We start from the raw sequence: 17,285 nt of genomic DNA on the forward strand, positions 1-17,285 counted from the left end.
TTGCACCAGCCGCCTGCGTTGTTTGGCGGGCACCAGTTAGGGTCATTAACGCACTTGAGCTCAAAACAAAAGCCCCACAACTCAAGCCATTAGTGAACAGTGCTGTGCTCAATGCTGCCGTATTGGTCCCATACCCTTGGCTGTATTGATTTCCATATCCACAAGCCCCACCCTTAAAATTATCGAACATTTATTATATTTGCAATCGAAAAGTTGCTGCTAAAGTAGGAAGTATAAAACGAGAAAATGCCAAGAACTCAAATTTACTCCATAATATCATTCAGGCCAAGCATGTAAAATGTTTGCAATAAAATAACATCAAGAAGTTTATCTTTTTCTGTCGATGCATATTTAAAACATATATACAGGGATGTTTCACATGGTTCTGTATATAATATCAAGCTTCTACTTGCGGCCTGCTTCTTCGAGTTCTCGAAGCCCACCGACCTTCTGCTCTATCTCCTCAATCAGCTCTTCACGCCACAACTCTGCCCTTGCAGATTCTTCAATGTCCTCTTGCTGCATTTCAAATAGCCTCATGAGCCAAACAACATATACAACTGAATTGAAAGTGAACAAACAGTACTTCAAAAGCAAAAAGGTAAGAACCCTTAGCTTAGTCCAAACTTTTAAAAACTATGGAATCTAGCAAGTATGATATTATAATATCCCTAGACTATAAGACCTTTATGCCAAAAGAGAAAAGCCTAAGAATCAATCACATATTTGGTACTTCAACTTTGGTAAGATTTAGAAATTGGTGTTTCGAGATTGATTTTAGACTAATTTAATGTCAAAGAAATGAATCCGGCGCTTAATTCAATTCAATTGGTGGCTTCATGCATGTACATCCTTCCCTTATTCCCGCACCGAGGCTTCTTTTTTACCACAACCAATCAATAATATTAAAATTTATCACATCCACAATGTGAGTAACTGCAAATATCAATTATTAAAAAGGATATTTATAAATTTATTTTAATAAATAAATAAAGATAGAGTGATAAGAGATATTTATTTAAATTTATTGATCTTGTGTTCGTTTCACAAACAATATTTTACAGTTATTTCATTTGAAATATTATAAAAGTATCAAGAGACTAAAAAATTCTTAGAATAATATTAGTTATCTTTTAAAATAATAATTTAATAATTTTACAACTGGGTTGATTGTACTTTATACAGTATATATATGCAATTGATGGAGGTAATAAAATATGAATATTAGAATGAAAATATATAAAAGCTATTAAAACAAAGCTTTAGTTGATCGGTTAATTTAAGTTTTATTAATACAATTTACAGGGTTCTAGTTTCATTATATGTATATTTTATTGATTTTTAATTAAAAGATTAAAATGCATTCCAATAATATAATTTATTTTGATTATAGAAAGATATTCTCGTAATTCTTTAATCGAGTTAGTGTCTGATTAACTCATGACAACAACTTAATTAAGGTCTTAAATAAATATGATATAGATGAGGAAATTAAGGGATGTAATTAACCTTCTCATAAACCCAATGTCCAGTACCATCACCTCCATCTTTCCTGTATACTTCAGAATCATAGTATGGATCCTACACAATGATGTTCTAAATCAGATACTTTAAAGCTCAAATTAAAAGAAAGCCACCCATTATATATCAGTTGTAGCGAACAAAATCAATGGACATATGATTATACCTTGGTGGACCCAAAAAACAAACATCCCCAGCAAGTGAACATAATGTAGAAAGCATCTGCAAAGCAAAAAGGACCAAAGGAAAATTCTTCAGCATTTCATCATATAGCTTCAATACATAAATCACTGACCAATTTGAATGAATGAATGAATTGATGGAAAAACACTTACAAACTTTTTTAATGGCTTCATCACTAAGATGCCAAATAGATTTATTGGTTATAATTTCTCTTTGGGCATCAAGTTGTTGAACATGATGAACTAAAACTGCCATTAGAGGCCAGTCTGGTAAAGCATTCACTTTAACAAAAGCTCCCCTTCTTTTACTCTTGTTGCCTTCATCAATCTATATGTATATACATCACAAATTTCAAGCTGGTACTGCAGTAACATCCCTGCAAATCAAATCACTCACCAAACTACTTACCTGCTGGCAGCCATTGTTGAAAAGCCTGGTGCTGCTTGAAGATGGGTAGTTGCCGAATTTGGTAGGTTGAAGATAACTACAGTGAATCCATGGTTTTAAAATGGTGAAGCTCATATTTGGTTTGTAGAATGTGGTAGTTCTTTTTCTTTTTTTTTTTCCTCCAAAAGTTATGGATTTTTGGTACTTTAGTTATGTGAGTGGAGGGCTAAGTGGATAAGGCACTCATTTGCATCCATTCTTACTCGGCCCTCGGTCGGGTCACGATCCGTTTTTTAAAAAAAATCATGTCAAATCTCGGCCTGGTAAGATTTGTGGGTCACTTTTATTATTAAAATTGTTATAAAATAATGGTTTTGAAAAATATATATTTAATCAACAGTAGTGATAAAATATGTATTATATTCTAATATCATATTATATTTTATTTCGTGTTTTAACCTTTGCAATTCTTTCACAATTACAAACAACCTAACTAAAACAATAATAGTTCATCATAATCTAATTTTAGACTTTAACTTAATAATTATCCCACACTAAAATTGAAATACTTTTTATCTAAATTTAACTTTAAATTTAATAATTGTCTCACATTAGAACATCCAAAATATAAAACATTAATCTAAATTAAAAATTTCAAACTCAACATAAAAACATTTTTCGAATTCTAACCCAAAATAATATTGACCCTAATAATATTTCTTGGAAGATTTTCATGTGAACCCAAAATAACATGACCTCGCAGTTCGCACTGTTGATGAGCTTGCATATATGGTGGGCTCGCAAATATGGTGAGCTCACAGTCTTGGTGAGCTCACAGTCTTGGTGAGCTAGGTTCGCCAATGCATGGATAGTTGGAACGACAAAAATGTGCAAGTGTACACAATCACTAACAAGTAATAACGTGACAAGTAAATGTCAAGTTATTATGCCCACAAGGACTGTGAAAGAAAATATTTATGAAATACAACTTTAAACAATTTGGTGAAAGAAAAATATATTGATTTGAAAAAGTGTTTACAAAACTAAAAATTAACTAAGAAAAATAAAAAGTAAAAATGTTCCAATACACAATTTTTTTAAAATGAGTTTAATCAATATGACATAAATGTGTTCAATCAATTACATTCCTTAACTTAGAATTACTAAACCCATGTTCATGTTGTTACAAATAATTTCACGGCCACTTGGTATTTTTTTAACTAAACCATTTGAATTAAATCTAAGCCATTTTAATTAAATCAAGAACAACAACACAACAAATATTTATGTTCATAATCACAACATAAATGAGAAAAATTAAAGAGAAGAGAACTAGGAAACAGATCTCGGTGTTTCTCCAAAGCCAGACTAGTGTACTCATCTTCTTCATAGCTCGTTCTGTCGATTCAAGGCCTTAACGAACACTTAAATGTTGTTACTCCAAGGGAGATGCAAGCTCTCTTTCAAGAGGGGAAATCGACAAAGGAAGATGACAAGCAAATGGGAAAACAGTGAAGAAAATGGAAGAGAGAAAGGTGAAGAATGTGTGGGATGTGAATTGTGTGAAATGAGGAAGGGAATAGGGGCATTTATAGGTGGAAATGGCTACTAAAAATAGCAAAGAATTATCAGTGACTCCCTCTCCCTTGGTTGGCCATGCATTAAACAAGTTTGAGTGATTCAAACTTGCTATTTTTAGCTTAGGGCAAAAAGTATAAGGCATGAAAAGTGGAGGGGGTTGAATGGCATTTAGGAGAAGTTCAAGGACAATTTTGCAAGTGTGAAAATCAACTAAAATCAGCTGATTGGGTCAGCTATATGGACGGTATGGGCCGCCCCATTCTTGTTGGACCAGTCTTATTTTATTTTGTAATACCCCCTACCCGTTTCCGTCGCCGAAATAGGATACGAGGCATTACCAGATTTTACTGAATTAATTTTTTTTCTGTTATTACGAGTTTAATTACTATTCAGTTATCTAATCATGTCATGACGTCCCTTGGATAGGCCTCCGAAGCCCAAAACATACATCGGGACTAAACTGATATTAAATCGAAGCCATAAGAAATTTTTCGCAAAATCTCAAAGTTATACTTACTCTAGCCATACCAACAGCTAAGTTACAAACATTCATTTCTATGTAATATTGGTATTTAGTCTATACATGCCATTCTTTCAAAATAAGTCATTTTCAAATACCAAAAGATATGGGTTGATAGTGTGATAAAGCTCCGACTAATCTCCAACCTTCGAGCTCCCGAGCACTACAAAATAGGGAAAAAAAGAACGGGGTAAGCACATTGTGCTTAGTAAGTTCATGCAACAAGAATTATACTTACCATATTATACACCTATCATTTAATAACACAAGCACACATCCAATTCACATAAACATATACCTATCACATACAAACTCAACTTTTGCATTAGTTAAGTAAACATCATATAAATTCATTACAAAGACAAATGATTGATGAGCTCATCAATTCCATATTTTTCATTCCCTTGTTATTTTTCCATATTTATCCCGTTGAATTTCTCGAAATTTCGATGGATTTTCAGAGGTACACTTTAGTGTACAAATCCGAGTCCGTCAATTCATATTCATGTGCGCACATTTCCATTTCAGAGAGCACACTCCCGCGAACCTCATCCTTACAGTGGGATTACCACCAAAGCTAAATCTCGTAATATAAACTCATAAAGTATTGTCGAGATTACCACCCAAGGCTAAATCCTCGCAACGATAATTACTCTAATGAGCTTGGATCCGAATTACAGTCCAAAGCTAAATTCAGACCTAATTCGGATTACCCGTCCGGGCTAAATCCATTTTCCACATATTCTTCGGGAGGGCTATATCAGGATAGGATCACCCGTCCAGGCTAGATCCTTTTTACCGTCAATTCCTTTTCAAAGATCCATCTAATTTTCCTTTCATTCGACTGAGATTTATTTTCTCTTTTCATCAAGAATATCAACACTTCATCAATTATCATACAATAAACATCTAAATCATATTCACATCAAGAAAAATATATTTCAAGCATTTAAGAATATAATTCAAGTTACACGAACTTACCTCGATACTTGTTCGTAAACAAAAATCTACTAATCCCGAACTTTTTCTTTTCCTCGATCTAGCTTCGTATTTGAATTTTTCGAATCTAAATAAATAAATTTAATCATTAATCTAATACTTTTCATGTTCAAATGTAACATTCTCTATAATTCCATTATTATTTATATTGCATTCAAAGCTGTCTCACTGAGTCATAGTAACTAAATTATTTATATCTTGAGCTACGGAATACGGAACTCCAAATTAAGATCCGATAATTTTCTCCGAAACTAGACTCACATATATTCTTACCATAAAATTTTCAGAATTTTTGGTCTAGTCAATAAGTACAGTTTATTCTTTAAAGTTTCCCATGTTTCACTGTTTGACAGTTCCGACCCCTCTTCACTAAAAATTAATTATCTCATTGTACAGGATTTGGATGATGTTTCTGTTTGTTTCTTCTGAAAATATACTCATTAACGATTCTAACCATATAAATTATAACTCATAATCATTTTTTTACAATTTTTAATGATTTTCCAAAGTCAGAATAGGGGAGCCCGAATTCATTCTGACCTTGTCTCACAAAATCTATTATATATCATAATTTACAATTCCATTGATTAAAACGTTTCTTTTATAAGAAACTAAACTCAATAAGCTTTAATTTCATATTTTATTCATCCTCTAATTCGATCTCTACAATTTTTTGTGATTTTTCAAAGTTAGACTACTGCTGCTATCCAAAACTGTTTTAGTGCATAATGTTAATTACCATTCTTTCCCTAAGCTTTCAATAAATGATAATTTCATCCCTGCTCAATTAACCTCTCAATTGAGCTGATTTTTCTCAACCAACACTTTATTCTATCACTTTAAGCTACTTTATAATCTTTGGAAATCAAAATATTAGCACTAGACTTTAATTCCAAACTTCTTCACAATTAAGTCCTACAAATCAATTTCTATTGAAATTACCTAATAAAATCATCTCATAAACAAATTAAAGCTTAAATTTTATCCTATTTAATCATAAAATTCCAGCACATATTCATAGCAACTTTCAAATTCGTTTATAAAATCAAAAACTAATGAATTTAGTAATAGGACCTAGTTGTAAAAGTCTTAGAAACACAAAAATTACAAGAAAAAGGCAAGGATTAACTCACTTGGTGCAAAAATTATGAAAAACCAGCTTGAAGAAACCCTTAGGACGTCTTTTGGCTGATGAGAATGCAGACAAATAAAGAGAATTCTAGATATTCCACTTTAGTCAAACTTTTAAAGTAAATTTTGCAATATTCCAATTTTACCCTTAATTCTTCAATTCTCTTGATTTTTCTCAGCGTATGTCGCCCAAAATATCTCCTTTTGGGATTATTTTCAATTTATGTCCCTCTTCATTTAACAATTAGGCTATTTAACCCTTCTAGTAACTTTTACACCTTTTTCAATTTATTCTTTTTCACTTAATAGACTACCCAAACATTAAAATTTTCTAACGAAATTTTAATACCATATTACTAACACTTCATAAATATTTATAAAAATATTTTTGACTCAATTTTACGAGATTGAGGTCTCGATACCTTATTTTTACCCAATTTCTTCAATACTTTCTTTTTCTAACTAACCACTAAATCGGTAAAATTTTTCTATCGATATTTTCATACGATTTTCCTATCATACCAATATTCATGCAAAAATATTAAAATAAATTTCTCTTTAAATTGGATTTGTGGTTACGAAACCACTACTCCGATAACCTTGAATTTGGGCCATTACATATTTAACACAATTGGGCCACTTTCTTCTTCATACCTTATATTAATTTTTAACCCAATTAATGTTGGATAAAAATTAAATATAAAGTATGTATAATAATCATTATTGGACCGTCCTTCGCTGAAAAAATAATTAGCCCTACTCTTGATTCACTTGATGTAAAAAATTGCCTCAACAATTCAAGCCTTTCGAGGTGACTGTCGAGCCAATTTTCACATTTTGTGCAAAACTATCAAAAATAAACTAGATTTGTGAAAATTTATTATAAAAATAATTAAAATTCAATATATTAATAATTTAAGTGAAAATTAATTATTTTATAATTAAAGTATGAATTTCGACAAAAAATACTACAAAACTGCATGAGTTGGAGCTCAAAAGATGTTGAAAAGTCTATATATTTTTGTGTTTCCACACCCCCAAACTTAATTTATTGCTCATCCTGAGTAATGCACAAAAAAGAAATTGCTTGAAAATCACCTTTGAAAAATATCTTTAGAACACATTTCCCCCACAATTATGAGTTTAGTGTAATTATGCTCAAGAATAAGAATTTTGAAATTATGCAACTCAAGTATACATATTGTTCGAATTATTCTCAATTATTATCATGATAGCAAGAATAGACTAAATGTTTTATCAATAAAGATATGTTAATTCTTACCAATTAATTTTTATTCACTTATTTAAGACTAAAGTTTAACTTATGTCTTCATATGTTGAGCTTAGCAATTTATCTCCACTAATGTAGGCAACAAAGAAAACTGAATCAATAGATCTTTTAAATGGGTTGTAACGTGGTTGGGCTAAGGGTAGGTAAAAGGTAGATAATTTTAAGCTAAAAATCCTAGACTCGGCTTGTATCAGACATTCAAAATAAATACCTTCAACTTCACCAACTCATTTTGCATTTTGAGTACACATGCTCTTTTTATGTCTATTTCTTTTGAGTACATATGCTCTTTCTTTTTCTTTTTCTTTTTCTTTTTCTTTTTCTTTTTTTGAGCATATTACTGTATGTACTTCAATTTTGAGCATTTGATATTTTTTTTTCAACTCCCTCAAACTTATTTTCAAAGAATATTCTACATAGACTGAGTCTAGTGTTTGGGATAATTTAGAGATAATTATAAGAGAAGTGATGGCTCAATATTGCAATGATTCAAATAAAATCAGGCCCTATAGTCTCAAAGTTGGGTTTCAAGGGATAAATATTCGTTAAGGTTGGCTTGAAAGGCTCAAACGATCCAAAAGTTTGCTTAAATCATTTTCAAAATTCTATGCTTCCTAGGATTTCGCCTCAAGAAATTACTAAGTCAATTCTAGAAACTTAAACTTTCATCATGCCTAGCTCTCCTAAGGAATTACAATTTTTTTATGGTATGATTTACAAACTTTATTAAGAGTAACATTATGTCATAGCTCAGCTATCATAGCAAATATTGAGATATTAGAACTTTATTTATACTAAAGTTTAACATAATTAACAAAAATTAAATTTTGAACAAAAATAACTTAATCATAATTATAAGAGTAATGTATTCAAAAAAAAACAATTTCAATTTTTGATCCCTCCTACTTAAGATGAACAATGTCTCCATTGTTAGAAATAATAGAGAAAACAAAAATATAGAAATGAATAGATATTGTACCTAAGGAAAAAGAGGTGAGCCAAGTTTGACTGCTTAAATACCAAGCTTTTCCAAAGAAAATCCAATCCTAGACATGTACATATCTATTCCCACACTTCTTATTTTGCAATTTTTTCAATTTTATTGATGATTTCCACCTCTTATTTTATTATGCAAGAAATAAAATCCTAAAAGAACCTAATCCTAAAAACTTTAAATATCTTAAGAAATAAAATAAAATAAAGATCCCTCATTTTTATTTATTTGCAGATCCCTTAGAATCTGACTCATCTTTTGCCCCATCGTCTTTATTTTTGCTCGAATCGCCTCATTCCCTCTTTGACATTATAGTCTATGGTTCAAATATAAAATTTGGAAACTCAGACACAAAAATAAACGGGTCATGAAATATTTTTTTTGTAAAAACGCTTCTTATTAAGTTGTCCCATATTTTTGAGTATCTCCAATAAGCTTGTTATTGCTATTGCATATGTTGCATTATGTCCATCAACTTTAACAACTCATAATGAAGATCTAGGTGAGGCGAATGAGTTCTATACATTGAAGTAGTCATGTCAGGTTTAGTCATTGGTTCAGCTGGTTCTACCTTATTAGGGATTTCAGCTGGATACATTGGTTCGATCTCTGTAGGATCTTCTTCTTCTTCTTCGGGATCCTCACTTGATTCAACTCATTACTGTAGAACAAAATTTCCTACTTCTTAGAAAAGGTCCCAATCTGTGATAGTGTCTTGGCTATAACTTGTCTTCTTTACGTTTGCAAGAATTTTAGCTTTCAAGCACAAAACTGTTATCATAAAGGGAAAGTATGCTGGACCAGAACATCTAGCGGCACAATTTTGAATTTCTCTCGGAATTATTTTTCCCACATCAATGTTCTTTACTGTCATAATTGAGTATGGCAAGACCATTTGTTCTACAGAAATTGTAGTCCCATGTGAAATAGGCATAAGGCTAAATCGAATGAAATAAAATCATACATTCACTAATGGTGTCAAATATCTCTACAACAAGCATGAGTCTCATGCTTTGACATAGTCCATTTATAACTCAGAATTGTAAGTTCCTCGAGAATTTCTTGCAATTTTTCAGCCTTAATGTTTTCCATTAGGGAAGAACATTCTTCGTCTTCAAAATCAAGTAAATCAAAAAATTCATTAATAGTGCTTGAACTTATTGGTACCTTGATTCCTCGATAAAGACTTTTGTTAATTCACTTGGGGTCAAATTTGCATAAAATTCACGAACTAATTCTTCATCTGCACTCAGTCTTTTCGCACAAAACACTTCCCAATTTAAAGCTTCAACAACTTGTTGAATGCTTGCCATGAAATTAGTATAGCTGCTTTCTTTCAATGTAAAACCTTTTTTTAGAGCATTTGTTGATTTTTGAAAATGCTGTCTTATCTTGCTTTGGCTTCTCCATTGTGGAATTTGCTTTGTGATTCTTTAACTTGAACAGAGTCACAAGTTCTTTTACGAGGCATGATTTAACCTTAACATCACATAAGATGGAAACAAATAATATTTTCCCAAAATTTAATTAGCATAAATTATTAACAATTTATAAAATTGAAAAGTTAAATAATAAAATCAAATTAAAATTTAGGAGAAAAATTTTCTTACCACATTTCTATAAAAATTAAGAACTCAATAAAATAAATAGAATGTGAAGATAATAATATCGGTTTAGGGTTGGTTTGAGGGTGATTAGTTCGTGTCTTTGATGGTTGTGACAAGTTGTTATGGTGGCGTGGTACAAAGGGAGCAAGGGTGCGCATGAGTGCTAGGGGACAGTAGCGGCTTGCAAGGGCTGGAGCATGAGTAGCACCGTAAGAGTAAGGGTAGGCTCGAGCTGCAGAGCGTGCGGCTAGGTGCTTGGTGGCTATTGGGCGTATAGTTGCTAGTAGGTGCTGTGGGAAGTTACCGATGATGGTAGATAGGGGTTGCGACATTAGGTAGTTTGGAGGGTGGATGGTGTTAAGGGTGATAGAAGAAAAAGTGAATAGGAGAGTGGTATTTAAAGTGTGAGTATATGGAAGTTTAACTCAAACTCTTAGAAGAAATAATAATAAAATATGATAACTCCTAATCTTATTTAAAAACAATAACAATTAATGTATAATATAAAGTATATTAATATATTACTTGAAATTATCTTATTTATTTGAAATAAAAATTCTTAAATAAAATAGTGATAAAATATTAAACAATTCTAATATCATATAAGGTTAATAACAATTAATATATATTATATAAAATATAATTATATATTAGTTGTTATCATCCTATTTATTAAAAATAAATATTAAAAACTTTTATTTTAGATGTTTTAAAATATTTACGAAAAAAGACAGTTAATTTTAATATTTACAAAAGGATAGTCAATTATTGCAAATAATTCAATTAAGTACCTAGACTTAAAGATAATTTGAAAATTAGGCTACAAACTAAAACTTGGATCAAAATTGACCCTTTGATTTGAAAAATTAAAAATTTATTTTGTTACTTAGGAAATATTTTCTTGGAAGATTATGTTAAAATCAATTCTCAAGAAATATTGAAGGAATCACAAGCGGTTCAGCTTAAATTCCAATCTCCTAAACAGAATTTATTTTAACATACTAATCCAGAAAATATAGCGTAAGTCATTTATTTAAAAAGAGAAAAAAAATTAAGTATCCAATAAAATGAACGAGGTTTTATCCCGCTCAATTTTATCCCCCCAGTAATGTTTCGATCACTGAGCGCTAACTCTAAAATTACCTCCCTTATTGTGAAGTTCAACAACCTCGTATGGGAAGACTTGATGAATAGTGAATGGACCAAACCAATGTGATTTTAACTTACCTAGAAAAAACCTTAATCTGGAATTGAACAACAAGACTTACTGACCTGCTTCAAATTCCCGAACTCGAATGTGCTTGTCATGCCATCTTTTTAATCTTTCCTTAAATAAATTGGCATTTTCACATGAGAACATTCGGAACTCTTCTAACTTATTGAATTGAAGCATCTGTTTCTCTTTAGCAAGTTTGAGATCCAAATTGAGCTTTGGAGAGCCTAGTAAGCTTTATGTTCTAACTCAAAGGGCAAATGACAGGCTTTCCCAAAAACCAACTGATAAGGAAACATCCCTAAAGGTGTTTTGTATGCCGTGCTATAGGCCTATAAAGCGTCATCTAATCTTTTGGACCAGTCTCGTCGGTTTGGACAAACTACCTTCTCGAGTATACCTTTTATCTCATTATTTGCTAGTTCAACTTGCCCATTTGTCTGTGGATGGTAAGCTGTGACAACCTTGTGCTTCACTACATGTCTATCGAGCAACCATTTCAACCATTTGTTTACAAAATTAGACCCCTCATCACTAATGATAGCCCTAGGAGTTTCAAACCTTGTGAACACATGTTTCTGCAAAAACTTCATTACAACCTTGGCATCATTCATCGGATATGCGTCGGCCTCAACCAACTTAGATACATAGTCTACTGCTACCAATATATACTTGTTATCAAAAGGAAAGAAAGGACCAAGAAAGTCAATACCCTAAACATTGAATAATTCTACCTCAATGATTTTTGTTCGGGGCATCTCATTTCTATTGGTAATGTTTCCAACCCTCTAGCATCGATTAGAATGTTTTATGTAGGCATACACATCTTTAAATAGCATTGGCCAAAAGAATCCGGCTTGTAATACTTTTGCCGCAGTACGTGAACCTCCAAAATGTCCCCTACTTGGAGTTATATGAAAATGATATAAAATCTTATGTACCTCATTTTTTGCCATGCATCTCCTGATCATTTGATTTGCGTACTTTTTAAACAGGTATAACTCTTCCCAGAAATAGTAATTTACATCGTGAAGAAACTTTTTCTTTTGTTGATACGTCTTATCAATCGGCATCAAACCACAAGCTAAATATTTAGCAAAATCAACAAACCAATAGATGTTATGGATGTGATTTACCTTAAGTACGTGCCTATCCAAGAATGTCTCCTGGATGGTTGTAAGTGATAAAGTGCCTTCTTATGGCTCCAATTTGGATAAGTGATCTGCTACTTGGTTTTCTACCCCTTTTCAATCTTGAATTTCTAGATCGAACTCTTGGAGTAGAAGTACCCATCGGATCAACCTCGACTTAACATCTTTCTAGGTAAGTAAATATTTAATTGTCAAATGATTCGTATGGTACCTACAAGATAAGATCGAAACTTGTCAAAAGCAAACACAATAGCAAGTAACTCTTTCCCTATTACCATATAATTCAATTTAGCTCCCGTCAGATTTCGACTTGTATAGTAGATGGGATAAAAAACCTTGTTCCTTTGCTAGCCCATCACAGCTCCTACCGCGAAGTCACTTGTGTCACACATTAAATCAAATGGTAAATCCCGATTTGGTGTGACGATAATGGGTGCCGAAACTAACTGATTCTTTAGATCATTAAAAAATTTCAAACACTCTTCATCAAAGTTGAATGTTGTGTCCTTCTCAAATAATTTACATAAAGGTTTAGCAATTTTAGAGAAGTCTTTGATAAATCTTCGATAGAATCGGCATGTGTAACACCCCTAACCCGTATTTGTCGTCGAAACAAGGTTATGGAGCATTACCGGAGTTTACAATTCAAACAAACAGAAAAATTCAAACATTTCATAACATATCAATAAGCATATTAAAACCAAGTCAAATCATACATATTGTCCCTTATACGAGTTAGAAACAAGTCGGGACTAAATTGAAAACTTAGAGAATATTTTAGAAAATAGTAAAAATTTTCAATATTGTAGGGGTCATACAGTCGTGTGACTCACACGGTCAAGAGACACGCCTGTGTCTCAAACCATGTGGGCATTCAAAATAAGGACACACAGTCATGTCCCAGCCAGTGTCCGTGCCAGTGTAACTCTCTGACTTGGTCACACGGCCAAGTCACACGCCCGTGTGCCAAGCCATATGCTAGATAGTGCAACAGTCTGACTTGTAACCCTTTGAAAGCTACAAAGGAAACACATCCGTGTCACCTATCAATGTGTGACACACGACTGAGACACACGCCCGTGTCTTTACCCATGTAGACAAAAATAGGCCATTTTACTAGCCATTTTTCTCACCCAATTTGTCATGTGCATATCACCAACATTGCATATATAACCAAGCCATAATAAGGCATCCAAATCAAGCATAAACAGGATATATGCATATGGTTTAACTTCATACAACCAATATGCCCTTAAGCACCTCAATGACAATATCAAAACATATATAGATGTGAACACACATTGATCAATTGTTCAAAAAAGGCTTGACCAAGTCTATACCATATTATGTCACTTGTTTTTCTTTTCAAAAACATACCAAAAAGGTACCAATTATATCATACAAGAATTAGCTCCAAATAGTCACATAATTCACATCTATCTAGTTCACATCTATCTAGTGCACCAAAACACCATATTCACCTACATCATAATGACACTTATCATTTGCATATTTGAACTATAATACCATCATTCATAATAAAGCTATTCACATATATGTCAAAGTAAACCATTCACTTATCAAAATACCAAAACTCAATCAAGTCAAATGGCCATATAAATATATTGCATATTCATCTATCATTTCATATTCCATCATTCAACCATATTTAGGGTTATTTATACACATACCAAAATATGCCAAAACACAAGCCAATTCAATTGACCATATTCACAACAAAACATATAGGCCAACATTAGCCAAAATACCTATGCATGCCATTATAAGCAAAATTTAAGAATGAAATGTACTAAAAGAGCCGATGGATAGTGTGATATAGCTCCGACAAGCTTCCAACCGGTACATTTGTGAACTCGCACTTTTGTTGACTTTGCAACTTGCATTTTGGTGAGCTCGCTGGCTCACACTTCATCCTGCTGCTTGCTACTACATGATTGGCCAACTTGCAACGCTATTTCTTGACCATTTTACAACAAACACCAATGTTGTTTTCTTGTGCAACTTCTTCAAATATTGTAGGCTTCCATACTGCTAAGTCACATCTGTGGTAAGTTTCAACAATAGACCTGGTACCTTTAATAGGAAGATCATCAAAGCATTCATCTTCATCTTCATCTTCAACTTTAGTTATCTTCACATTTGTTTTTGGTTTGCACACTTGACTAAGGAACTTATTGTTTACATGTCCCTGTCTTTTGTGCCAACTATATGATTTATCTACTAAACTTGTATAGGCTCTCAAGGCAATAAAATTCCAATCCAGCACAAAGTTTCTATTATTCATTGAGACAGTCACAATTTTCTGTCCTAATGAATCAAATATAGTGTAATATTTATCTTAGAAAACAACAATATTTTTCTTCTCAATCAATTGACCAATGCTAAAGAGATTATGATCTATCTCAGGAACTAAAAGAACATCTATAATTACTTTAGTACCTGTAGGAGTTCTAATTAGCACATCTCATTTTCCTACAGCTTCGATGTACTGGCCATTTCCAACTCTAACTTTTGAAGTGCAACTTCTATCAATCCGCTTGAAGATATTTTCATCTAAAGTCATGTGGTTTGTATAACCACTGTCAACCAACTAGTTTTTTCTTACTTTGTTGGAGGGTTCACATGGTGCTGCAAACAAGACTTCGTAAGGGGTAACTAATTTGGCTTCGTAGGAGGGAGAGAACATCAGTTCTTTTTTATTTGCTTTTGCTAACTATGCCTGAACATTTTGTTGTTGTGCATGCCTATTATTCTTGCACACCCTCTCCATATAACCAAATTTTTTACAGCTTCTACATTGAATATTTGGCCTAAACCAACAATACCTCTCTAGGTGATTGGTCTTTTTGTAGTGAGAACATGGTGGATTTTTCTTCTTGCCACCATCTCTCCAACTATCATCTTTCTTCTCTGTCCAGTTATTCTTTTCTTCATTGTTTGAGGGGCTTGAGCCTTCTCTATTTCTAGCTTGAAAGAGTCATTCAATATACCTCTCTTCTCTGCTTGCCCTTATTTGTTCCTAAGCGTACAAAGCATTGATTAGTTCAAACAAAGCATTGATTAGTTCAAAGAGTGAGATGGTTGATAGATCCCTTGAATCTTCCAGTGAGGATATCCTTTATTCATATCTCTTAAGAAGTATGGTAATCACCTTCTTAACTACTCGACTATCCGTAAATTGGTTACCTAGCAATCCTATCTAGTTCACCACTATCATTATTCGATCTGAATATTGCTTTACATTCTCAACTTCCTTTATCTTTAAGTTTTCCAAATCTCATATGAGATTCATAATCTGCTGCTGCTTTGTCTTCTATGATCACTGGAGCTCCTCATTGAGCTTATCCCAAGCTTGTTTGGGAGTTTCACAGGCCATGATTCTTGTAAAGACTACATCTGAAACACCGTTTTGTAGGCAAGACATCACATTGTGTTTTTTGGCACATTCCTCACTGTGTTGTTTCATTTGAGCAAGTGTGGGATTTGGCCTCAACAATGGTGGTTCTATTTCAGCATTTACAACCTCCCAAAGATCAAAGGCTTGAAGATAGGTTTTCATTTTTACTACCCAAATATGGTAGTTTTCTCCTGTAAAAATAGGGGGTGTTGGTGTAAAGTTTGCTGAAAACATTTTTATGGAAAACAAGCCATCAAAGATAAGTGGCTCTTGATACCAATTATTGGATGTTTGATAAAGGAAAGATTGAAGCAGAAAGCAATAGATAAAAACATAGAAGTACTTGGATTATAAAGTTCTAATTTTTCATTCCAACATATCAATTTACATAAACATTTATGCTTAAATAAGCTAAAAATAATAATAATATATTACAACTTGACAAATCTTGGAACTTGATGAATTCAAATTGCCTCTTCATTGGCTAATTTCAGCCTAATCAATAGCCAAAAATATCTTATAAAAAATTATTGCTATTTCAGTGCAAGTTGGCAACTTGCAGGGTGAAGAGCTCCAAGGTGAGCTCTCAAGCTTGATGAGCTCGCATTTGTTTTTGGTGAGCTGGTAGTTTGTAAAGCTCACAGTTTTTTAGAGCTCGCAGTTTGCATTGTTGATGAGCTTATAGATATGGTGAGCTCGCAGTCGTGTAGGAGCTGGGTTCGCCAATGCATGGATGGCCACTTCGCAACAGTTTATTATACTAATTGAATTTTACATTATAATTTATCAAATATATATATATATATATGTATTTGTATTGTATTGTTTTTATACTAATGAAACTTTTTTTAAAAATTGTCTAAAATTGGATCTTAATAAAAATATTTTTGAATTTGAGATGATCCTATTTAGTTTAAATGAAGATAGTCAAGATTGTACTTTCAAAAAAAAAGAAGATAGTCAAGATTGTACCAAGTAAATGTCTTGGTTTTCTAAGAATATTGATACTAGTATTTTTTATACAATAAAAAGAGATTAAGCAATCCTCAAATATGAAATATTACCCAATAATATAAAATACTCTTAAAAAACTTCACAAATACAATTCATCAAAAATAAATCTAAAATAAACAAGTAAGAAATTTTATTTCATACATTTAACAATAAGATCATCCTATACTAAGCATACATCAATCCACTATTCAACAAATATACAATAAATAAGATAGGTATATATATATATATATATATATATATATAACATTCTATTATTCAACAAATCTCAAATA

General features: G+C 32.2%; 1 protein-coding gene across 1 annotated transcript; it reads right to left on the reverse strand.

The window, feature by feature from the left end:
- Positions 1–247: 247 nt before the first annotated feature.
- On the reverse strand, positions 248–2,314 carry LOC105788422 (photosynthetic NDH subunit of subcomplex B 4, chloroplastic). The gene is made up of 5 exons (XM_012615320.2): positions 2,113–2,314; positions 1,857–2,031; positions 1,688–1,743; positions 1,510–1,581; positions 248–519 (listed from the first exon to the last, which is right to left on the reverse strand). The coding sequence occupies exons 1-5, from the start codon at positions 2,224–2,226 to the stop codon at positions 406–408; spliced, it is 531 nt and encodes a 176-aa protein (XP_012470774.1). The 5' UTR covers positions 2,227–2,314; the 3' UTR covers positions 248–405.
- Between the last annotated feature and the right edge of the window lie 14,971 nt (positions 2,315–17,285).

The sequence above is a fragment of the Gossypium raimondii genome, chromosome 2, assembly GCF_025698545.1.
Source record: "Gossypium raimondii isolate GPD5lz chromosome 2, ASM2569854v1, whole genome shotgun sequence".
Lineage (NCBI taxonomy): Eukaryota > Viridiplantae > Streptophyta > Magnoliopsida > Malvales > Malvaceae > Gossypium > Gossypium raimondii.